General features: G+C 37.2%; 1 protein-coding gene and 1 long non-coding RNA gene across 3 annotated transcripts; one reads left to right on the top strand and one right to left on the bottom strand.

Annotated features, from left to right (window-relative positions):
- The first annotated feature begins 1,318 nt into the window (after positions 1-1,318).
- Positions 1,319-25,440, top strand: nherf2 (NHERF family PDZ scaffold protein 2). 2 transcript variants are annotated; one of them, XM_073906237.1, is made up of 7 exons: positions 1,319-2,075; positions 5,027-5,248; positions 10,768-11,376; positions 16,561-16,743; positions 19,846-19,999; positions 22,567-22,715; positions 23,936-25,440. In XM_073906237.1, exons 1-7 carry the CDS (start codon positions 1,842-1,844, stop codon positions 24,149-24,151), a joined length of 1,767 nt encoding a protein of 588 aa, XP_073762338.1. In that variant the 5' UTR covers positions 1,319-1,841; the 3' UTR covers positions 24,152-25,440. The 2 variants fall into 2 exon arrangements, with proteins under 2 accessions (XP_073762338.1, XP_009296992.1); XM_009298717.5 differs by having other exon boundaries at positions 22,516-22,715.
- LOC141375097 (uncharacterized) lies at positions 3,023-25,736 on the bottom strand. The gene is made up of 3 exons (XR_012382358.1): positions 25,428-25,736; positions 4,606-5,258; positions 3,023-3,690 (listed from the first exon to the last, which is right to left on the bottom strand). It is a non-coding gene; the product is annotated as an uncharacterized lncRNA (long non-coding RNA).
- Between the last annotated feature and the right edge of the window lie 515 nt (positions 25,737-26,251).

Raw genomic sequence — 26,251 nt, 5'->3', positions numbered from 1 at the left:
GAACATCCCACAAAGCACAGCATCCAACCTGTTATTGAAATTTTTTTATAAATATTTGCCAAGTGGTTTTTAACAGACCATGAAAAAAATTTCTGACCTATATTTTTAATATTAATTATTATTAAAAATGTATTATATAAATATACATTTGATTCCCCCTATAATGGTTTATACCAGTGGGTCTCAAACTTTTTTCATTAAGTACCACCTCATAAAACAAATTGTCTCTCCACGTACCACCAAAATGAGCAGTATTGAAATACAGTAGCATAGAAGGCCCAGTAAAGCAGCTACAACTCTGCACAGTTTAAAAAATGTGGCAAATTACCTCAGAAATATAGGCTATATGTCATATGGCATATTATATACATCATTTTTGATAAATTTTGAAATGTGTGTAGCATGTACAAAACATTTCATTCTTCCGTGTATCACTTGAAGGAAGCCTGCGTACCACTAGTGGTACACGTACCACAGTTTGAGAACCACTGGTTTATACCATTGTGAATCAATGCAAGGAAAAATATCATTTAAGTCTGAAACTGGCAGTTCTAGAGCACCGATAGACATCTTAAGTATTTACAACAATAAACACATTCCTTATAACATTATTAACATTATATCTGCATGTAGCCTAAAAAAAGAAAAATTTGATGCACGATTTGTATAGTTTGATCCACAGTAACATCTAAAACAGTTTCTAAATATCCTTCAAAACACTAAAAACCTATATTTTATTAACAAATTAGATGTAATTTATATACATTGATCAATTTGATTCTCTGAAGCATGTATTAGCAAACTACTACCAAAAAAAATCTATGTATAATTCGCACTGTTTCTAGCGTTATAAATGTAGGCCTACCTTCACTTTTGATCCTTTGCAAAGCCAAGATTGAGTTGGTTGTTATCAACACTAGAGGGCAGAACGGCCGAAAAAAAAAAGAGTAATTACTTCACACATCAAATCTGTGTTTACACCTACACTCCATCACAGTTACACAAGTAAATATGAGAAGAGCAAAATCAATTTTCTAGCTGAATGTTTTATGGTAGTGTTGCAGATCTGCAAGTGAGAGTGTGGGCGAGTTTTAAATGCAGTGGGCGAATAAGCCTTGCACAGCAGCTGATGGTCCCTCCAGGTCAGTTACAAGTCTGTTATTCACTCAGTGTGAGCAACATGAGCTGATCCCAGATCTGTCCATAAAGCACGCGAAGAGGAAGAGTTCCGCATGGATATCTGTGGCTCTGACTTATCCAACATCTGATCTCTCCAATCCTCTCTCTCTTTCACACACACACACACACACACTTTTCTGTCGTTCTCACCATCCACCTGTTTCGCACTCAAACTGATGAGTTCCAGGCTCAGACATTTACTCAGAAACGCATTACTCTGGATCAAGAAAACGCATTATTTTATCAATGTGAACGCTTGAGGGATGCGTGACTGAAACCCTTCTGGAGGAACGTCGGCTGATAAACTTATTGGACTGTTAATGGGATGAGGAGAGTCATTTTCTGGACGACGGACGACACACTCGAGTAAACCATCAGTTCTTTCATTACAATTTGAAGCAAACCTCTTTTTAAAAAGCAGGATTATTTGAACGCGTTTATTACGGTTGAATTAATGCCGTTATTTCGATTTTTCAAAACAAATTAAATTTTTAATTTCGATGTTCAGTTAAAGGACCGTTTGAACGTTACATTTTCCATTTTATAGTCATTTTCTCAATATTAAATGACTAAGAAGCGACTGCAGACTCAGCATGTGGAATGAAGCGTTCTTTAAAACGTGAATAAAACTATTATATACTATATTTGAGTTGTTATTGAACATGGCGAACACACTGGAGAGGGAGATTCTGGAGCGGGAGCTGCGTCCGCGGCTGTGCTATCTAACGAAAGGAGATCGCGGTTACGGATTTCATCTTCACGGTGAACGGAACCGAGGAGCACAATACATCCGCAAGATCGAGCCGGGCTCCCCCGCTGACCTGTCCGGCCTGAGGTCTGGCGACCGGGTGGTGGAGGTGAACGGAGAAAACGTGGAGGGAGAGACCCATCACCAGGTAAGCGGAGAGGAGAACCTGTTGGACCACTTCACCTGCTGCAGGGACGCGTCACAAACCCTAGCGAGCTGCCTAACAAGACAACATTTTTGTCCATTATACTGTATGATTCATTTAAACTTTCCAAGTCTTCTGATCCAGATAGGGCACCTAAAAATGAAAATTTTCATTTCACGTTTTGGACTCATTCCAAACGTTTTTTTTTCTGAAAACTTGTAGCCATTGTAACCATGGTTACAGGTTTCATCTGTTTTCAAAATATATCTTCTTTTAAGATCAACAAATTAAAGTCAAACAGCTTTGGAACAAGTGAAGGGCTAAAATTGTGACTGAAATTTCATTTTTGGTGTGAACTATCCCTTTAAATGTGTGTTTCTCACGCAGGCATGATACCCACTATGCTGTCTAGATAGGAATCTGACTATGTTTTGAGCCACAGCCTCAGAGTCAGCAAGTGTGCTGTATTCTACGGAGGTGACAATGTTAATGTATATTTGTTCAAGATTGTATCCTTGTGTGCTGATGTTAAGAAAACACTGCAGTCTCGGCTGCAACGAAACTTCCCCTCCACCCTTACAAACATTTACCATGGTAACTATAGTTACTACTGTTAAACCATTTCAAATAATTTGGGACCGACCTAAAACAGAGAAATTTGTTTTACATGTTGTATTTTATGTAATTTTTATTAAGTGAAAGTGGGTGACACCACCATCGTATAGTACATGTGTAGTCTGAAAGGTCTAATGGTATTGAATGACATGGCCCATGGCATTATATGATATGAAGTCTTTAAAGGGACATCTTGATTAGAAAGGGAGGGGAAAATGATACTTTTGTGCTTTTGGGTCAAAGTCTCTTTTAGGGATATCTGGTCTAGTTTAAATATATATTCTAACTCTGAATTTGTTTGCCAAACCTTTGTGTTCAAACTTTAAAAAAAACATACACACAAAATGTTTTTATTCCTTAAGACACTTTTTAGTTGATCGGAAAAAGTAGCATTCATTCAGATGTTCTCACATTACATATCGCATTACTACAAGACTACAAAACTCTCAAGATTTCCTGCAAAACTTATACATTTGTCAAAGAAACTATTACTCTTTAAAATGTGAGATTTCAGGTAAAACGTCAGCTTTTAGCTTTCAAAATATTTGTATTTTTCTGGAAAACTTTGCAAAAATTGCATTCCTGTAAAAAAAAAATTGTATGCTACTGAGTAGCATTGCTCTCTCACACATCTTTTTAGGCTTCTTGCAAAACTATTGTATTCCATTGAAAAATGTTTGCAATTCCCTTAGAAACTTTGTAAAACATTTATTGCAACATTTTTTTTCTGACAAAAATGTAAAAATTTTGATATTTTTGTTATTCGCTATTTGTCCATATTATTAATATTTTTCATTATTTAATTCATTCATTTTCTTGTCGGCTTAGTCCCTTTATTAATCCGGGGTCGCCACAGCGGAATGAACCGCCAACCTATCCAGCAAGTTTTTACGCAGCGGATGCCCTTCCAGCCGCTACCCATCTCTGGGAAACATCCACACACACATTCATACACTACGGACAATTTAGCCTACCCAATTCACCTGTACCGCATATCTTTGGACTGTGGGGGAAACCGGAGCACCCGGAGGAAAAGCACGCAAAGGCAGGGAGAACATGCAAACTCCACACAGAAACGCCAACTGAGCCGAGGTTCGAACCAGCGACCCAGCGACCTTCTTGCTGTGAGGCGTCAGCACTACCTACTGCGCCATTATTTAATTTTATTTTAAAAAAATTATAACATTATTGCATCTCCCTGATTGAGACGAACAGTTTAAATGCTATAAATGTAGTGAATTTATACCTTAGTGTTTTTGAACTCAATTTATATATAATTAAGTCTTTTATATTATGCTCTGTTGTTTATATTGGGGTGTCACAAAATACATAGTTTACATTAATATTTCTTCAGAATTGATGTGACCGCAATATTACACACCATTACATGGATGCAGACAGAAACACAAATAACAGCATCGAAAGTTGCGATCATGACAGTAAAATGTTTACATTTATGTAGTGATATTTTATGTTGGACCTGTAATCATTTGTTTTTGAAAGTGTTTATTAATCCATTACTATTTATTCAATATTTTCACATTCTTAATCCTGAAGATGAAGTGATAAAGTGAGAAATATGATCAAATGTGAATAAGTACACTTTAAAATAAAAAAAGTCTATTACATGTCACCAAAATACAGAAATTATTAAATGAATTCATTTTTCAGAAATGACACTATATTGTGATATATATCACTATCAAGAAATCAAATTACTTAGATAGTGGCTCAGCAGTTAGCACTGTCACCTCACAGCAAGATGGTCGCTGGTTCGAGTCCCAGCTGGATCAGTTGGCATTTCTGTGTGGAGTTTGCATGTTCTCCTCGTGTTGGCATGGGTTTCCTTCGGAGGCTACGGTTTCCCCCACAGTCCAAACACATGAGCTATAGGCGAATTGGGCATGCTAAAATTGACCGTAGTGAATGATTGTGTGTGTGTGTGTGTGAAAGAGTGTGTATGTTTCCCAGTACTGGATTGCAGCTGGAAGGGTATCTGCTGCGTAAAATTTATGTCAAAATAGTTGTCGGTTCATTCCGCTTTGGTGACCCCTGAAAAATAAGTGACTAAACCGAAAGAAAAATGAATGATGAGATTATGAGAACATGTACTTTCATCTGCAGAACTTCCACACTCTCCTAAAATACTTTGAATATTTTGCATAATTATTCCTCCCATTTTTTTGCATCTTGATGTGTCATGCGGAGCTCTGTAATACAATACTCAAAGTACACCACCACACTGGGTTTATACACTCACAGTAGCATATCCAGAAAGCTGGGCAGCGTGTGCTCAGTTTAAGTAAGCACTTCTCTGTGTGTGTGTGTGTGTGTGTCAGGTTGTTCAGAGGGTCCTGGAGGTGGAGCACCGCACCCGGCTGCTGGTGGTGGACCGGGTCACCGATGAGTTCCTGAAGTTTCACGGTCTGCCATGCACGGAGGAAAGAGCGATAGAGATGGGCTCTCTGTCGTCTCGCTCCTCTGCGGCATCTTCTCCTCGGGGTCCTGCTACACCTCCTCCATACAGCAGACAGAGCTCAGAGGCCATCTTCATTAATAAGGTGAGGCCGGCTGCGACAATATGACAAAAAAATCTCATATAGAAAATCTCATCCTGATGTGGAACTGAGCCATGAGATGCTCGCTGGTTTTAGGATTTACAAAACTTATTTACTTTAGTGGACAATAGTGTCTCTTTCTCTGTTTATGTTCTTCTTTCTCTATGAGAGGAAGTCTAGGAGGATATCCAGTCCAGAAAGGAGGAGCTCTGTGCTATATTTAGATCACACTGTATGAAGAATAGTGCTGAGAATCTAGAATGGCTCTCTAATCACTGCATTCGGTAGCACTTTATTTTGATGATCCATTTGAGCATTAGTAGACTGTCTGCTTAATATCTGCTGATACTGCTCCTTCAACAGACATTTAACTGACTATAAAAAACTTTGCAAGTACATGTCAACTTACACTAACCCTAACCTCACCCTAACAGTCTACTTATAATCTAATGAGAATTAGTTGCAATGTAACTTAAATTCAACAAACGGACCATCAAAATAAAGTGTGACCCTGCATTTTTGTGATATAATTAAATAATGCATCATAAAAAACACATCTTTTTAGTGCATTGTGCTGTGTGTGAACAAAAATACAGTGCATTACACAGTGAATTGTATTAAAGTGCAATTTGTTTACGTGTTAAATATAGTATATTTCACCCATATTGGAGGCGGGTCACTTTAGATTCTAGAGAGCATTTGATTTGTCAGAAAACCTGACGAGAATTTGAAGTGCAGAGTGATGTCATCAAAGGAGCTGAATTAATTTTGGAGGAAGACTATAGATTTTAAATGCATATTGTGAATAGTTTCATTGTTTCGGTGTACACGTCTGCATCACTTAATTCCAGTCACCTCACTGTAAAGTGCTCTGTCGGTCCCTGGATAGAAGCTAGTCAAATTAGGCATTTGAACACGAGCAAGTAACATCTTTGAAACATCTTTGAAAACCAAAACTATGCAAAGCAGGGTTATTAATAACTAACTGTAAAGACATATTTTTGTTACTTGAAATAAATAAATAAATAAATATAATTATTCAAACTATATCCCAAGGCAACATTTCTGATTTAAGTTACTAACTATTCTTATTCAGTTTAACCTAAATGAGTTACTAAACTAAAGAGATTCAATAAAAATGTGAAAAAAACACTTTAGTAAAACTAATGGTTTACCTTGACTAAAATAATTTTTAAAAATATAATGATTTTTAATTGATTTCCGAAAACATTATAGTTTGCCTATGCATTCTACAATAACACAGATGCAACATAAAGCGAACATTTGAAGCAAATAATAAATAATATCCACCATAGTCTGAATTATTACTAGGAGTACAAAACTGTGCAGATGTCTTTCATTCATTCACTCATTCATTTTCCTTCGGCTTAGTCTCTGATTTTTCAGAGGTCACCACAGCGGAATGAACCACCAACTATTCCAGCATATGTTTTACACCGCGGATGCCCTTCCAGCCAACCGGGAAACACTTATGCACACTCATACACTACGGCCAATTTAGTTAATCCGATTCTCCTATAGTGCATGTGTTTAGACCAGGGGTGTCAAACTCAATTCCTGGAGGGCCGAAGCCCTGCACAGTTTAGTTCCAACCCTGCTCCAACACTCTTACCTGTAGGTTTCAAACAACCCTGAAGCACTCAATTAGTTTGATCAGGTGTGTTTAATTAGGGTTGGAACTAAACTGTGCAGAGCTGCGGCCCTTTTGGAACTGAGTTTGACACCTGTGGTTTAGACTGTGGGGGAAACCGGAGCACCCGGAGGAAACCCACGCCAACACAGAGAGAACATGCAAACTCCACACAGAAATGCCAATGCAAATGATTGTTAATAATTATGCATATTGTTATTATATGTGCAGACTAGGATTACTGTGATACAATTAAAATTTGATGTTGAGAAGGATCAGGTGCCAGTTACATACACTTTTACACCTCCGTTCATCAACTTAAACTAATGTTAAAACTGTTTAGTTTGACCAATGTATTCAGATTGCACTAATCTGCCTTTCTATGACTAGACTCTAAAAATGTTATGACCAGTCTTGATTTAAAAGTTAGATGAGTACATTTAAAGACTAAGTCTAAGCAGATTATGCAACTGATCTTTGATTTGCGCCACTGTGAAGCCAACCTTGGCCAGGATTGTGTGCTATAAAAAACTACGGTTACTTATAGACACTTCATTCATTTTCTTTTCAGCTTAGTCCCTTTATTAATCAGGGGTCACCACAGCAGAATGAACCGCCAACCTATTCAGCACATGTTTTACACAGCGGATGCCCTTCCAACTGCAACCCATCACTGGAAAACACTCTGATTTACACACATACACTATGGACAATTTAGCTTGTTCAATTCCCCTATAGCACATGTGTTTGGACAGTGGGGGAAACCGGAGCATCCGGAGGAAACCCACGTGAACAGGGAAAACATGCAAACAAAAACGCCAACTGACCCAGCCGGGACTCAAACCAGCGACCTTCTTGCTGTCAACCATTCATTCAACCGCGCCACCCTATATTTAGACACTTGCAGTATATATTATAAATGATTTATTGTGTTCCATTGTAATCTTTAATAATAACAACTTCCCCTTCAACATGATCTCTTCTGTGATTGGTTTTTACTAGCACATGGGCGGAATCATTCACATAAGATTAACCAATAGCAAGCCTCAACCCCTCAAATTCCAAATACATTTGTTTGTTTTTCCAAAACCCATTTCACTCTCATTCAGTCTTTCACAATAAACTATTTCACAAATAAAAGACTTTCCCCGTCTTCCTCTAGAGTTGTTAATAAGCTCTTTACAGAGCTCCAGGTCAGCAGAGGTGTGTTGACACCTGTCCAGGTAGCAGGCGGATTCAAGATCAGCTCACAGCAAGAGTCTTATAAGCCCCGTAATCCCGCCAGCTTCAGGAATGCTATTGTTTATTTTTAACTGCAGCGTGTTTCAAACCAACAACCATTTTAAGATCTGTTTACACCTGGTATTAAAATGGATGACAGTACAGGTGTCTAAAACGTGTCCACTTTGGAGCACTTCCAATTATAGTCGAAAATACATTTAATTGAATTGATTTTGTGGCGTAAATATGGTCAAATGTATTCAAACTGAATGTTTTAGGGGTATGGAACGTCACAAGGATGAGTAATCAGTGACAGAATTAAAAGTTTTGGGTGAATTAACCCTTTATCAATAAATACTTAAAAGGCAGAGTATCACGGTTTATATCAATCATTCATTCATTTTCTTTTCAGCTTAGTCCCTTTATTAATCTGGGGTCGCCACAGCGGAATTAACCGCCAACTTATCCAGCATTTGTTTTACGCAGCGGATGCCCTTCCAGCCACAACCCATCACTGGGAAACCCAAACTCATTCACACTCATACACTATGGACAATTTAGCCTACCCAATTTACCTATACTGCATGTCTTTGACTGTGGTGGAAACCAGAGCACCCGGAGGAAACCCACGCAAATGCAGGGAGAACATGCAAACTCCACACAGAAAAGGCCAACTGACCTAGCCGAAGCTTGAACCAGTGACTTTCTTGCTGCGAGGCAACAGCACTACCTACTGCGCCACTGTGTCGCCCGGTTTATACCAAAATTTATTAATTGACTTATTGCTTTGTACAGTTTATCACAATTCTATCAGCAATGCAGTGAAGTCTAAACTATCATTAAATTGCTAGTTTGATGGTTTAACGATGTCCATTTTGGAGAATTTCCAATTGTAGTCGCAAATGCATTTAATCGGGTTCAGTTTGTAGCATAAATATGGTCAAATGTATTCAAACAGCCACAAAACAGCACCGGCTAACTGAACAATTGAGATGTGACAATGGAACTCAACTCAAAAGTGAGAAAAGTTTATAATAAGATTAAAATCTTCTGTAAAAAGTGAATAAAAACATTATAAGTAAATGAAAAGATGTCTTTTATTAGACTTTTGCTGCATTTTTCTTTTTGAAATGTATATAAAACTATAATTAAAGCTTTAAAACAAATCACAAGTCAAATAAGTTACACAAAGTGACGCTCTCGAGATGTTCAAAGTCCAGAATAGGTACCAAATACATTGTCAAAACATTCCATGTGTCTTCAGTGATTCGACTGTAATCATACAAAGGTGCAAGAACACTTTTGAGCACCAATAAAGAATAAAAATGACTTTGTTCACCAATGTTTTCTTTTTAATTTCTGATCAGGACGCACATTTACTATGGACAGTACGATGTATTGACATTAGACTCAGGAAGTGTCATATAGTAAACTCGCACCCTCACCTGATGTAAAAGAAAAAGGTAAAAGGCACAAAGGTGTTCTTGGAGTTTCATATGCTTACAGCTGAATCACTGAAGTCAAATGTTTTTGGCTCTTTTCTGGACTTCAAACATCCCTTGCTGTCTATGGAGGATGAGGGAGCTCTCCGACTTCATTTAAAACATGGTAATTTGTGGTCTGAATATAAATGAATCTCATTAGATTGAAACAACATGAGGGTGAGTGATTAATGACTGAATTTTCATTTTTGGGTGAACTAACCCTAGAAGTCTTCACTGCCACGTGATCCTTCAGAAATTACTTAAAGAATTGAAAGTATTAATTATCATTTTACCCAAAACTTTTAAATGGCAAAGTATTACGATTTCCACCACAAGTCATTATTTAATTTATCTACTGTTTTATACAGATCATTATAGTTCTACCAGTAATGCAGTGAAGCCAAACACATCATCAAAAGGCTAGTTTGACTGCTTTGGCTCATTTAAATGATGAGGAGTTTGGCCAACAACAGTTTTAAAGCAGCTTCTACAAACACCTTGTTTTTACATAGAACAAAACAGATGCTTGGTTTTTTAGGTTGTGATTCAATGAAGAGGATTAGATGATCATCTGAATTGCTGCATTATTGAATGTCAATGGTTAAAATAAGCTGTTACCTGGTTAACAGTAAGCTTTATTTATATATGCTGTAATATATGACTGACTTTTCCAGAATTCCCTTCATGACACCTTACTTTATATGCTTTTTATTGACATTACTTTGCGTCTTTTTAGATTTTTTTCTTATCTGTGATGTACTTTAGAGTTTTATATTACATCTAATGTTGATCAATAATGTTTACTGTGTTGCTTTAGTGTTTTAGTAGTTGTGTGAATAACACTAAGCTCCTTATATATATTGGTGTATTTCTCTGCTTGTGGATAAGCTGCTTGACCATTAGTTCATCATATGACTTTCTCGTCGCCAAATGCTAATAGTTGCTTTTTTGTCTGTGTAACAAAGGGTACAATGTGTAAATGCTAGTGCTTTAAAACACTGGTTTATAATACCTTAAATTAATTAAATACAGCAGTTTATATTAAAAGTTTAATTTTTTCATAGTTTTTACATTATTTTAAACTGCAAAGTTTGAACAATCACTGCTGCCAGTTTTACCGTAAACTTTACAGATTTTCTAATAGTGTATTGGTGTTTTGTTCATAGAGTCCGAGCAGCACCGGAGGAGTGATGAACGGCTCACCGCTTTACAGAGCTCATGCCCGGCTGACATCACCTGTGCTTCTGTCTCCACCGTCACCCAAGACTCAAGCCGAGACTGAGCCCTTCAACCAACTCAACGACAAAACCAGCATCACATCTGACACTGAGTCATTCACCAAACTCACCGACGAAACCAGCATCATGTTTGAGATCGAGTCTTTCAACAAACACAACACTGAATCCAGCATCACTCCTGAGTCTGAGCCCGAACCCTTCACCAAACTCAGAGAAGAAACTAGAGTTATCCATGAGCACGAGCCCTTCACCAAACTCACAGAAGAAACTAGAGTTATACAAGAGCCCGAGCCCTTCACCAAACTCACAGAAGAAACTAGAGTTATGCATGAGTCCGAGCCCTTCACCAAACTCAGAGAAGAAACTAGGGTTATACAAGAGCCCGAGCCCTTCACCAAACTCACTGAAGAAACCAGGGTTATACGTGACCCCAAGGCCTTCACCAAACTCAACATTGAAAGCAGCGATACCAAACACAAGGCTGAAAGCGTCCGTGAGCTAAGCACTGACCTCAGCAGATCACAGACCAGCACACAGGTACATCACACACATCTGTGAAGTGTGCATGTGTGATTTTTTTTGCATTGTGCGGAGCAAATGTCCCTACAAGTACAGCACTACCAGTATATTATGACCTTGTGGGGACATTTTTTAGTCTTCATAAGGAAAACGGCTCATAAACCACATAGAATGGAGTATTTTGAATAGTAAAAATGCAGATTGTTTCCTGTGAGGGTTGGGTTTAGGGGTGGGGGGTTAGAATATACAGGCTTTACAGTATTGACCTTATTGTTGACATACAAGCGGGGCACACCATTGGAATCTTTTTGGCTCAAGACTTCAGGTCTCATTCATTCCATTGATATTTAGACGTCAAAAACAGCTCGTTATGATGCAAGCTGATATTTTCTTATTATGTTATTTTACTTCTTCTGTAGAGTCACAAACACACTTGTTTGTAGAGCAAGTAGTTTAACGGTATAATATTCCTAGTCATTTCTCCCATGATTAACTGAATCGGAAGTTTTAAATGAAATAAGCACACCTCCGCATTGTAGACTAAGGTCAATAAAAATCATTAGGTCTATGGGGAGTCCCCGTAAAGATAGCTGTACAAGTGTGTGTGTAAGCAGCAGTGTTGTTATTATGGGGTTAGTGTAGTTTTATGAAACTGATGGATTAATTTTCTTTAAGCAAGTCATTTTCCATGCACTCAGTCAAAGTCACTTTAAGGCAAGTCATTTCACTCGGTGGCCATCTTTGAAACGCCTCTCTAGCAGTGTGCTCGGCCATTCTATCTGAATGGGGAATCATCAAATTCTCCAAATCTGTCTACCAAGCTTACGATTACATTACATATTTGGAATGACTGATAAATTTAAACAACTGTCTTTTATGTTTCATTTCTAAATGTCTAAATCAAACACAATCAGCATGTTTTCAGGCTGAACTTGGTCTTGATAGTGAATCTCCTCCAGAAATGACAGTGACTCTTTGTTTAGTAGTTTGAGGGGGTTTGATGAGTTGCTGCTGTCATGTGATGTGCGTTTGACAGGATGGACCGTACCTCGCGTTCATTTCACACAGATTACAAAACCGGAAAACTTTTCTTTTCAAGTTGGTTCATTTAATTGTAGTTTGTTAATTAAAAAGGGTTAGGGTTTTTCAAGAGATTTCAAGCTTTATGTGGATATAGTTCTTATGTCTGTGAAGCAAGTATTCGCTGAGACTTAAGTGTGTTTGTTGATCACCAAACTGCTGTAAAAGCACACAGCTGGTGTGAGCTGATCCCCTGGAGAATCGTCAGTCTATATCAATCAATGATTGGCTCCTGTACTAATAGGCGGGGCTTCATTCAAAATTATACGAGTGACACGTCTTGTGCATTCTGTGTTCTTTGAGTCTCTTGCATATTCTATAGAGTTTCACTCAGTATTAGTGTTGCTCGTTCTAGAATTGTGGGTACATTTCTAGATTTTTCCATTCATTTCCCTTAAAGTGTGATGATATATTACAAATGTATAATTTCCAGTAAAATGAATCTATTATTAATGTTTATAAATGCTTAAATATGTTGGGCAACATCTGATTCTGCTACTAATTGTTGTTTGACTTATTGTTGAACTTTTTAAACTACTAGCAGAGTTGAAATTTTGCACCATTTTGGAGAGGGATCTTGCTGCAGACAGATGCGATCTGAGCTGCATGTAATGCTTTTGAATGGGCTAGCTGCATCCAGATACTGTTGCCATTTTCTGCTTTGAAACACTTATCAGAAATTTAAATGTGTAAAGGGCAGCACGGTGTCTTAGTGATTAGTACTGTCACCTCACAGCAAGAAGGTCGCTGGTTCGAGTCCCGGCTGGGTCTGTTTTGCATTTCTGTGCAGAGTAGGGTTGAACGGTTTACCAGTACTATGGTGGTCTCGCGATACTATGGCTCCAAAATACTGGCGGTGCCACTGTAGTTTATAAACGGTAGTATCATCAGTAACGGTCGATATACAATAGATAATGTTGGATGTGGAAAAGTCAATTCCTTTGCATGAGGAAGAGTTTGCATGTTCTCCCCGTGTTGGCATGGGTTTCCAACCACATGCATGAATAAGCTAAATTGTCTGTAGTGTATGAGATGAGTGTGTGTGAATAAGTGTGTATGGGTGTTTCCTAGTATTAGGTTGTGGTTGAAAGGCATCTGCTGCGTAAAACATATGCTGGAATAGTTGGCGGTTCATTCCACTGTGGTGACCTCTGATAAATAAGGGACTCGGCTGAAGGAAAATGAATGAATGAATGCTGTCACTTTTGATCAGCTCAGTGCATCCCTTTAAAATCTTACTAATGCCAAACTACACCACATATAGAGGCCTTAAAGGTACAGTAGCAAAATCGGTAACACTTTACAACAAGATTCATTAGTTAATGCATTTACTAACATGAACTAATCATGAACAACACATGAACAGCACTTATTAACCATAATTGAACATTTACTAATGCATTATTAACATCCAAGTCCATGCTTGTTAACATTAGTTAATGCACCATGAGTTAACATGAACTAACAATGAACAACTGTATTTTCCTTAACTAACGTTACCTAACATGAACAAATACAGTAGTAGATGTATTGTTCATTGTTTGTTCATGTTAGTAAATGCATTAATTAACATTAACTAATGAACCTTATTGTAAAGTGTGACTGCAAAATCCACCTGCTTATCAAGCTTATGTTGCATGCATGAAGCCTTGACTTGCATTATATACATTATGTGCTTTATAACATGAAGATAAGGAAGGAAACACACACTTTCATGTTTAGCAGTGTGTGTGTGAACCTGCAGTCATGCCATGAAAGCAGACGTGAGCCCTTTAAATGAAGCTACATTTCCATTTCTCTGTGTCTCTCCGTGTGTCTTCATTCATTCGCAGTCCTCGTTCTCTCTCTCTCTCTCTCTGACCTTAATTCTCATTTGCCTGCTTTCTGTTCACACTCTAGTCCAGGGTGTCGGATTTCTGGGTATTCTCCCAGAATTCAGTGAGAGTGTTGTTTTCTGTGTGTGTGTGTGTGTAGGATTAAATTAAGCATCGTCTCAGCCTCAGGAGGTGGAGTGTGTGAGTGCGTGAGAGAGAGAGAGAGAGTGTGTGATTGAGTGCATGTATGTGTGTGCATTAGTGTGTGTGTGTGAAAGTGAGTGTGCGTGTGTGTGTGTGTGTGTTTATATGTGTAATTTGTGTGAGTGTGTGTGCATCTGTGGATGTGTGTGTAAGTGCTTGTGTGTGTACGTGTGCATCGCGAGTGTGACTGTGTGTGCTTGTGTGAATGTGTTCGTGTAATGTGTGTGTGAGAGAGAGAAAATGAGTGTGTATGAGTGAGTTTGTGTGCGTGAATGTGAGTGAGTGTTTGTGTATATTGTGTATGTGCATGTGTTTGTGTAATGTGCCTCCATGTGTGTGTGAGAAAATGAGTGCGTGCGTGTGTGTGTGTTTGCATGTGTGTGAATAAGTGGTTGTATGTCTGTGAATGAATGTCTGTGTGTGTGTATGTGTGTGTGTGTGTAATATGCATTAATGTGCGTGTGTGTGAGTAAATGAGTGAGTGTGTTTGTGTAATCTGCAAGCGTGTGTGTGTGTTTGTGTAACCTGCATGCATATGTATGTGTGTATTTGTGTAATCTACATGCGTGCGTGTGTGTGTGTAATCTGTATGAATATGTGTGTATGTTTGTGTGTGTGTGTGTAAGGCGAGGTTCTTCAGTCACTCAATCCCATGGGAAACAAACAGACACCACCCTTGCATTGTCTTAGAACAGGAAGTGACATGGTGTCTCGCAGAATGTCCCTTATTCCTGCTGGGCGTGTTTTGGCTTCTTGAAGGAAATAAGCCAATGGTCACGAACACTCGCTCGCTCGCACGTCCTCGTGTTCGGCCCCGGGTCAGCCATAAATCACATTATACAGCATATCATATCAGACCTGTGCTTTCAGCTGGCCTTCAAGTCAGTGTGTTCCTGTAGTTTGTGTGTTCTTGTTAGCAGAATGTACAATATTGATGGGCATTTCTTTTGCTGTATGTTGACTATGGTGGCATGGTTTGAGTCCCGGCTGGGTCAGTTGTTGGCAGTTCTGTGTGGAGTTTGCATGTTCTCGCCGTGTTAGCGTGGGTTTCCTCCAGGTGATCCGGTTTCCCCCACAGTACAAACACATGCGCTATAGGTGAATTGGATAAACTTAATTGGCCGTAATGTTTTAAGTATGTGTGTGAATGTGAGTGTATGGGTGTTTCTCATTACTGGGTTGCAGCTGGAAGGGCATCCACTGTGTAAAACATGCTGAAATGGTTGGCGGTTCATTCCGCTGTGTCGACCTTTAAAATAAAAACTAAGCCAAAGGAAAATTAATTAATTAATTAATTAATGTAGCTAATTAATATTACTGAGTAGTGAAAGTAACACTGAAACAACCCAGTATGAGCATAGACTTGAAATCTAAATGCTTTTGGCTTGATTAGGAAATTTATTTATTGGATTAAAGGGATAGTTCACCTAAAATATCAGAGAGTGAAAATCAATAGTTTTAAGACTCTTTCCAAACATTTTAAGGCCTTACCGCCACTTTAGGTTTCAACCAGTAAGATTGGCGACATTTTAGCTTATAGTATGTTTACTAAATACTGACTGTAAGAAACTAATCCTAAACAAAAACATCATTCATATACATTCATACACTAAAAAAATACTAATCCAGCAGGAATAACAGCAGAAATAATGGCAGTAAACAATGCAGCTTTATGTCGGGTCTAGCAGGATTTTATTTAGATATTTGCAGATTGAATTCATACAACTATACACTGTACAATCAGAAATGATACAAAATTTAATATCATGTTAAATATCATTTACTTTTAGTACTTTAGGTAAATTTCTCTAAAGTGATTTATCAGATTTTAATACTTTTTAAGACCCTGCGGACACCCTGCATAGTATTTGTTATTCCTACTATGGAATGGTTACACATATCTAGCATTTTTCACAACATCTATAAAAATCAAACAGGTTTGGAACAAGTCAAGGGTGAGTAAATAACAGAATTTTAATTTTTTAGGTGAATTACCCCTTAAATAAGCAAATCTGCTCTTTCTGAAATCTAATTTTAGAGCTAAAGCCATCATTTTTCCTGATTTTAAAGCTGTATCTTAACCTCGTGCTCTGTCTGTCTCCAGGAGTCTTCAGAAGCGGTGACAAAGGACCTGCGTCCGCGACTGTGTCACATGACCTTAAGCGAGCAGGGCTATGGTTTTAACCTGCACTGTAAGAAGTCACGCGCGGGTCAGTTCATCCGCTCGGTGGACCCTGACTCTCCAGCGGAGCATGCAGGCCTGAGGCCCCGGGACCGGCTCATCGAGGTGAGATTATCTCCATCAGCCCAGATTAGCAGATTACACTCCACTTCTGAGAGCGAGTGATTACGCAATTCAACAGAGACGTTTGTTTGCTGTCAAGTCGTCCTCTTTGTGAAGGGAGGATCCTGTTTTAGAGCAGCCAGTTTGTTTGCTTTCCTTTAAGTGTGTGTGTGTGTGTGTATGTGTGTGTGCGTGAGAGACCCATCAAATCCGTCTTAATAGGCTTAATTTGCATCCGTTTTCTGTAATTGTCACAGACAGATCAGTAATTATGACTGACGAGCAGTGTGTAATCCAGTTTGTCTCTAAATCAATATAATTAGCAAATAGGATTAATTGTCATTTGTTTTTTTGGACACCTGTAACAATAGTTTTTTTTAAATAATACTGGTGCTGAATAAGTACTTTTAAAATAATACTGGTGCCAAATCCATGCCTTTTAAATAATGTTCATTCCAAATCTGCTAAATCAATAGTTTTAAAATGATACTGGTCCCAAATTAATACTTTTAAAATGATACTGGTGCTAAATCAATACTTTTAAAATGATACTGGTGCTAAATCAATACTTTTAAAATGATACTGGTGCCAAATCGATAATTTTAAATTGATACTGGTACCAAATCAATACTTTTAAAACTATAAAAAAAACTATTTTTGATGGCAAATTGATACTTTAAAAAAGATACTGGTACAAAATTTGCCAAATCTATGCTTTTAAAATGATACTGGTGCCCAAACGATACTTTCAAAATGATGCTGGTGGTAAATTGATACATTAAAACAATACTGGTGCCAAATTGATACTTTTAAAATGATACTGGTGCCAAAATCGACACTTTTAAAATGATACTGGTACCAAATCTGTCAAATCGATACTTTTAAAATGACACTGGTGCCAAATCTATACTTTTAAACAATACTGGTGCCAAATTGATACTTTAAAACAATACTGGTGCCAAATTGATACTTTCAAAATGATACTAGTGCCAAATCTGCCAAATCGATACTTTTAAATTGATACTGGTACAAAATTGATACTTAAAAAAAAATACTAGTGCCAAATCGATATTTTTAAAATCATACTGGTGCCAAATCAATGCTTTTAAAATCATACTAGTGCCAAATCAATGCTTTTAAAATCATACTGGTGCCAAATCAATGCTTTTAAAATCCTACTAGTGCCAAATCAATGCTTTTAAAATCATACTAGTGCCAAATCAATGCTTTTAAAATCATACTGGTGCCAAATCAATGCTTTTAAAATCATACTAGTGCCAAATCAATGCTTTTAAAATCATACTAGTGCCAAATCAATGCTTTTAAAATCATACTGGTGCCAAATCAATGCTTTTAAAATCATACTAGTGCCAAATCAATGCTTTTAAAATCATACTGGTGCCAAATCAATGCTTTTAAAATCATACTAGTGCCAAATCAATGCTTTTAAAATCATACTAGTGCCAAAGCGATACTTTTAAATGATACTGGTGTTAAATCAATACTTTTAAAACTATACTGATGCCAAATCAATACTTTACTATACAATATAACTATGCTAGTGCCAAGTTAGTACTTTTAAAACTACACTGGTGCCAAATCAATACTTTTAAACTATTCTGGTGCCAAATCAATACTTTTAAAACCATACTAGTACCAAATCGATACTTTTAAATGATATTGGTGCCAAATCAATACTTTTAAATGATTCTGGTGCCAAATCAAGGAAAATAAATTGAATGTCTTTGCTTCCATTTCTATCCTTTTGCCAAGATAGGAAATTACAGTAATTTAATTTTGGTCTTGGGGAAACCATGCCAATACTAAAAGAAACAGCATCTGTCATAATGTGAGGAAGTGCATTTATGTAAATATGTAAATATTTAAGTAAATATGTAATTTTCTACACTAGCAAAGTACTGGAAGAGTGCTTGAAAGGTGCTTAAATTTGACTTTGAAAAAGAAAGTCTTTAGGAATAGCATAATGTAGAAATTAAATAAAAAGAGAGAAAAAAACTGATTTTAGGTTGTGGGCTGTGAATGGGATTCCTCAGAAGTTTAATAATGGCCTGGCCGTGACGCGCTGCACGTTTGTCTGCTTTCTTAGAAAGCCTCTGTTGTGCTTTTTATTATTTTGCCATAAAATCGCCCTTCCTCCTGGATAAAAACAATAGACTTTCACATGCATTACATCAGTCTGAAAAGCACAGGAACACACAAACACACCCCAAACTGTTTTATCAGACCGAGACAGCAGAAGAAACCCAGAAAACATGACAGATGAAAGTTTCTGGGTTATGTAAGGCTTCTTCAAAGACAGGAAGAGGAAGAGGAAGTTTTACAAAAAGGAGGAAGCAACATCGACTCACACTCCACCTGCTGGACAAACGCTGACCAACAAAGATGTGTTGCATGTAGTAAAATAACCATTATAATTATTATATTAAAGTTAATTGTATTAAATATAAAACTAATCTATATTTTAATGCAAAACATATTAAATGTACATTGCTATTGTAATTTAGGCTACTGAAAAATAATATATTTAAATATATTAAATAATATTACATAACTAATAGTGTAATATGGAAAGTATATGTATGTTAGTGCACTATAATTCGGTTGGGTTAATGCAATCTTTTACTTTATTGTGCAATATAAAATATATTTACGCATTGTAATAAATAATAAAAATAATCAATAGTGTAATAATAATAAACCATATCAGGACAACTGGTCAGTGCATGTTGTGTTTGTGATGGAATTTTATCTAGATATGCATAGGTAATATTATAAGAATATTTGACGACCTAGTATATACATATTGATAAAAGTATAATTAATATATGTTCGGATAAACTTTAATATAGAACAAATATATTTAGTGAACTGTATTATAATATGTTTCAATTATAATATAATAAATAACATGTTTAATGAAGTTATAGCATTTGGGAACAGAGATGAGGTTCTCAAGATGAATGCGTACCTTGGCACTAAGGGTCAAACAACAAAAAATGAGGTCAAGAATCTTGGTGTGACTCTGGAGTCAGATCTGAGTTTTAATAGTCATGTCAAAGCAGTTGATGAGCAGTGTGTGTGCAGGTGAACGGCTGCAGTATCGAGGGTCTGCGTCACGCTGAGGTGGTGGCACTGGTCAGAGCCGGTGGAAAAGAGACGTGTCTGCTGGTGGTGGATCCGGACACTGATGAACTCTTCAGCCGACTGGGCATTACTCCTACATCTACTCATCTTAAAGGTGCAGTGCGCGCTTTTACATACACCACCATATGCAGTATGTATCTAAAATCTATTTAGTTATAGATATTTAAATTGGTAGTCATTCCAGGAAATAAACAAAAATGGTTATTCGTTCATTTTCCTGCGACTTAGTCCTTGATTTACTAAGGGTCGTCACGGCAGAATGAACCGCCAACTAGGGTTGGGCGATGTTGACCAATTTGGCATCGTATGATGTCTAATGTAAAACAACGCGATGGACGATGCTATTGTTGTCGTAGGCAGGGGGGTGGTAGTTAAATATCAATTAATTCATAACAAATTAATTAATGGGCCAGGCAGTGGCGCATTAGGTAGTGCTGTCGCCTCACAGCAAGAAGGTCGCTGGTTCGAACCTCGGCTCAGTTGGCGTTTCTGTGTGGAGTTTGCATGTTCTCCCTGCCTTCGCGTGGGTTTCCTCCGGGTGCTCCGGTTTCCCCCACAGTCCAAAAGTCCAAAGACAGTCCAAAGACATGCGGTACAGGTGAATTGGGAAGGCTAGGTGTGTGTTTGTGTGTGGATGTTTCCCAGAGATGGGTTGCGGCTGAAAGGGCATCCGCTGCGTAAAAACTTGCTGGATAAGGTGGCGGTTCATTCCGCTGTGGCGACCCCGGATTAATAAAGGGACTAAGCCGACAAGAAAATGAATGAATTAATAAATTAATTGTAGCCTACCGTTTTCACTACCTGACCCACATGGTCTGTGCTTTACCCATAACCAAACCATAAATAAATAAAGTTACAAATGACCACCTGTCAATCACTTTTTTTCTGCGGGACTCTGGCATGAATAGGGCACTGTGATCTGGGTCATTATAATGGCTTTGGAGGAGACGAGACTGTAGTGCATACATTTTCATTGCTTTCACTGCAAAATCCTCACCGCGTGCACGGATTTAGGAGACATTTATGCAGAATGCATCTTTGCACCTAAAAACGCCAACCTCAGCACTCAGGAACATGTGAACTTGCTAAAGTAAAAAAGCCCGCAATGCTTGCCGCCTTTGTGCTCCTTTTTTTTGGCTCACTGCTCTAGAACTGAACGCAAATGATTGGTTAATATCAGCTGTCAATCACTCAGTCAATGCCTTCTGCCTTCAGATGACAGGAGCTACAACCGCAGAAATGTGAAGCGCTGAAGATGAGAGAATGAAAATAACACTGACAGATTTACCTACAGTTACTAATAATGGCACATCTTATTAGTGATCATGTGCTGAATGGGGTGCGTTGCGGACAAATGAGCGTGCAGGGGGGTATGGAGGCGGTGGCTGCGGCGCGAGCTGAAGGGGGGAGGGGTGGTGTGCATGAACTGAAGACTAAAGCCTGATTTATACTTCTGCGTCAAGTGACCGGCGTAACCCACGGCGCAGGCAACGCGCGTGGCTGTGCATTTATACTTCTGCGCGCTGTCTCTGTCGGTCTGCATGAACACTTCCGAAACGCTAGTGGGCAGTGAGGTGTAAATGTTCCTCTGTGTCGAGTTTCTTCTCTGCTTTTTTGCTTTTCCTGAACACTTCCGGGATGTACAAGTGGCTCAAACTCGCTCATTTTGAGGCAGGAACCGGCAGACGTGCAACAACTTTAACTATGAGGTAAACACAAAACAAAACTTTCCATCCGGAGCTCCTTCACGGGACTCCACACTTGTAAACAATCGTTCCATCAGGCTCGCGCCATTCGCGCGGCTCTCGGTCCCGCCCAGACTCGTCAGCGCTACCAAGCCGACCAATCACAGAGCTTACGCTACGCGTCGTTGAGACGTGTAGTTACATTTTTTTAAAAGGTGCACGTCAGTGACGGCGATGGCCACGGCGAAGGGCTATGCGTCAGCGCCGTAGCATACGCCGACGTTTGACGCAGAAGTATAAATCAGCCTTAAGGAGCTGGGGATGTGAAATTTTTAAAGTTTTCCGGGAGACAGAACAAAACCGGAGATTGGTCTGAAATACGGGAGATTCTCGGGAAAAACGGGACTGTTGGCAGGTGTGACGGGGAGAACATGCAAACTCCACACAGAAATGCCAACTGACCCAGCCGAGGCTCAAACCAGCAACCTTCCCGCTGAGAGGCGATTGTACTACCCATTGCGCCACCGTGATGGCTAACACATATTAAAGCAAACAGTTTGCAATTGTTTGTTCTCAATGATAGCAGAGTTTTGGTTCAAATTTTGATACAAAGGTTAAAAAAAATAAACACCCAGCCATCTTTGCTCATATGCCAAGGGTGCTGATATTATGTGACAGCTCAACAGAATGCTCATGTTTCTCTCTGGGAAATTCCCCCAGACTGGACAGCAGTTATTAAAATGCTTTATCTGACTGCTAGCGTGTTCATCATTAGGAAAGTTTATGCAAAACATGGAGGAAGCTCTATGCAAATTAGCATTGCAATCACTGATGCCGCAGCACACCATTTCATAAGCTGCTGGCATGTGGTGTAGTTTCCATCACTGGCATAATTACATATATATATATTTGTAATATTTGACAGAGGACTGTGTGGACGGGCCAATCATAGAGATTCCACCCGTGTCTGCTTCAGCCCGCACCTCTCCACCAATCATCAACATCAGCCTGAAGGATCCACCAATCACAAACGGCTCCCCAAGACACCAGAGTTATAGAAGCTCCTCCTCCAGATCCACTTTATCAGAGACCAGCGCCGAACTCAGCTTTGACACCAGTAACAAAGTGAGTGTGTGTGTGTGTGTGTGTGTGTTTGTGTGTGTGTGTGTGTGTGTGTGTGTGTGTGTGTGTGTGTAAGAGAGAGAGCGGAAATCATAAATCATTAGAGATATGGTTTATTATTTATTGTAAAAATAATTATTGTTGATAATAATAATACAATAATACAGTTATTATTAATACTGATAATAATAATGTTATTATTAATGATAACATAATAATCAAAATAATAACAATAATACCTTCATTATTGTAAAAATTAATTTCAGAACATTATTAATACTATTAATAATATAATATAATATAATATAATATAATATAATATAATATAATATAATAATTGTTGTTGAGAATAGTAAATTATTACAATTCTTATTATATAACATTTATTTTATTATATATTATTATAGTACAATTTATATAATTATTATCATTACTAATTTAGCATTAATCATGTTAATTTATTATTAATAATATTAACATTAATATTTTATTAAAATCATAATATCTTAATAATTTAGTACATCACAAATTAATTTCATTACATAAATAATACCAACAATAATTAAACTAAGAAATTCATAATATATTTTGTATAATTAAAAAAACACATATAATAATAGTATATTATTAATATTATTAAATTATAACTGTTGTTGATAATAGTAAATTTTTACAATTGTTATTATATTACATATTATATATTATTATTATATTACAATTTATATTATTATCATCATTATCAATGCTAATTTATTATTAGTCAGAATAATTTTAATAATTATTATTAATTAATAATAATAGTAAAAACATTAATATTTGATTAAAATAATAATATAATAATTTAGTATATTAAAAACTTATTTCATTACATAAATAACACCAACAATAATTAAACTAATAAACTCAGAATATATTTTGTATAGTTTAAAAAATATATATATATGTCAAATAAATCATATAAATAATCAAATATATTTTATTACATTGCATTTATTTTATTATATTATTATGATTATGGCGACGCAGTGACGTAGTAGGTAGTGCTGTCGCCTCACAGCAAGAAGGTCGCTGGTTTGAGCCTCGGCTGGGTCAGTTGACGTTTCTGTGTACAGTTTGCATGTTCTCCCTCTTAAAATAAAAACGTTAGTAATATGCATGCTCTATTTTAATTAACACAACAATACGCAAATTAAATTAAATTAAATGTGTTGATTGTTTCGCAGCTTACAGATTCTGACCATCACTCCAGCGATGATGCTCGTAAACCCAAACATGATGGAAAGTCAATGGAGCGTCCACTAGATCCGTTCTGGGAAAGCGGCCTACATCTGAGTCTGACCGCAGCCGAGGCCAAGCAGAAAGCCCGCGCTAAACGACCGAACAAGAGAGCGCCCCCTATGGACTGGAGCAAGAAACAGCAGATATTCAGCAACTTCTGAAGGATGTTCGCCAACTCACTTCTACATGCACAGACCAAAGAAGTAGACCAGATTTGATCAACTTCCTGAAATGAGGGAAATTTGGCATCTTTTTTAAACTAAAGGGAGAAAATGTCTGTTTTATTCATAAATGCAGGAGGTTTGTTCTTGATGGGCATCGTTTTATGTGTCTAATTGGGATTAATTTGAGGTTTTACTGCTGAAATGTTTTTCATAACCAGTCGTTTTGATATTTCAGCCAGTAATGCACAAGTTCCCTCAGATTTTCTAACAAAACAGCAGTTCCCACATTGAGAAAATGAGGAAGGAGACTGAGAGATAGTTTAAAAACGTGATTACAAGACAGAAACGGTAAGACAAACAGAAGCAAAGTCAAATAGAAAGCTTTACTGCAAAGGAAAAAAAGATGTAGACTAAATGTCGAGCTGAAAAAATCATGATCTAGCAGTATCAGAGAATGTACAGTAAGTTGTGTTGGATGATAAAGATAGATAGCAAGAAAGAACCACAGAGAAAGTTGAGTTCAAGATTAACAGATAGAGAGTTTCCTTAAATGACCTATTTAGTAACTATTGAACTTGTAAAACCTCACAAAATTCACTATTAGCGCACATAGCCACATTTAAAATGTTAATTGATGTACTTTATTTTCCTAGAAAATGGATAAGTTTTGGATGACATCATCTTGCACTACACAGATTTCCATCCAATCAGATAACAACTGTTTTAGTTTATTTTTTGAAGGAGCAAGCTTCTCCCACACTAAAGCAATGTTTATTTATTTGTCTTCTTGTCATTTTCTTAGAAATGTTGGTTTTGTTTATTAAAATGATACAGATAATGGTTTATTTTATCACTCAAAGTATTCACAGATATTATAGTTCAGCAGGCTCCCATTATCATCTTGTTGTACATCAATACTAACCTGTCTGAACATGTTTCAAAATCAAAAACTAACTGGTTTCAATTGTTTGCTACACTTGTCTATAAATATCTAGTTAATAATAATATTAGCTTAATACAATATGATACATTCTAAACACATATAGTAATACAAAAATGCAACTAATCACAGAAAAAAGTCTTTATATTTTTATCTGAGACATGTATTATCATTTTAAGCCTGTTTTGTTTGTTATTATTGTATGTAAATTGTTCTTGTCACACTCATATGATGTATGAACATTTTCCCATATGCCAGGTTCGCCCTCACACACGTATAAAGCGAAATAAACAAAGTATTTTAGACAGAAGTTGTAATAAAGTGTGGTCTTACTCTGACGGTGCAACCTGACGGTCTCTCTGGCTCTCTCAGTTCTCCGTCGTCATCAGATCTGCACTGGCGCTAAATGAAACCGCCACTGTCTCACATCCCTTTCTGTAACCCCTCAGAGCAACTGCGTTGTTTTAAACAGCCGTGTGAATATTTCTTAACCGAAGTCGTCGTTTTAGCGTTTTATATATATAAAAAACGATCTCGTCTGCTGTTTCAGTAAGTCTTATCTTTGTACAATGATCATAGTATGCCGTTTTCGTCGTGTTTTCTCACCTTTTATGATATTTTCATGTATTTTAACCACCAAACGCGAACTGTTTGAGCGGGAAACTGAAGTAAACGCCTCACACCTGCTGTAAGCTGAAACGTCACTCAACCTAATCAATATTTAATTAATGATAATATTTACTTTAATATTATGATTAATATAGCCTGATATCCTGTATGTTAAGTAAACGAACGAATTGTAAAAGGTGAACTAATATTTTGTGTACAAGTTAAACTTTAAAAGGAGGTAAATATTCAGAAGAATAGCCTATAATATATTATTATGGCTATTAATTTATTTTATTAACACGATTAATATTATAAAAATAGGGAAATAATATTAATATTGATATTTTGAACTGATTCGTAAAGCTGTATTGAACTCAATGCTTTACTACGTGAGATTTAACTAGCCTAATAACAATTTCAGAAAAAAAAGTTATGCTTAAAATTGATAAGTAAAACTATTGAGATTATTGGGAATGGATATTATTAATATTAACACGACTGATACAAATAATTGTTAATTTTACGTCTGATTCAGGTGAACTTAAGCA

The sequence above is a fragment of the Danio rerio genome, chromosome 1, assembly GCF_049306965.1.
Source record: "Danio rerio strain Tuebingen ecotype United States chromosome 1, GRCz12tu, whole genome shotgun sequence".
Lineage (NCBI taxonomy): Eukaryota > Metazoa > Chordata > Actinopteri > Cypriniformes > Danionidae > Danio > Danio rerio.
The sequence above is the reverse complement of the archived record's forward strand: the minus strand, read 5'-3'. Positions and strand labels throughout refer to the sequence as shown.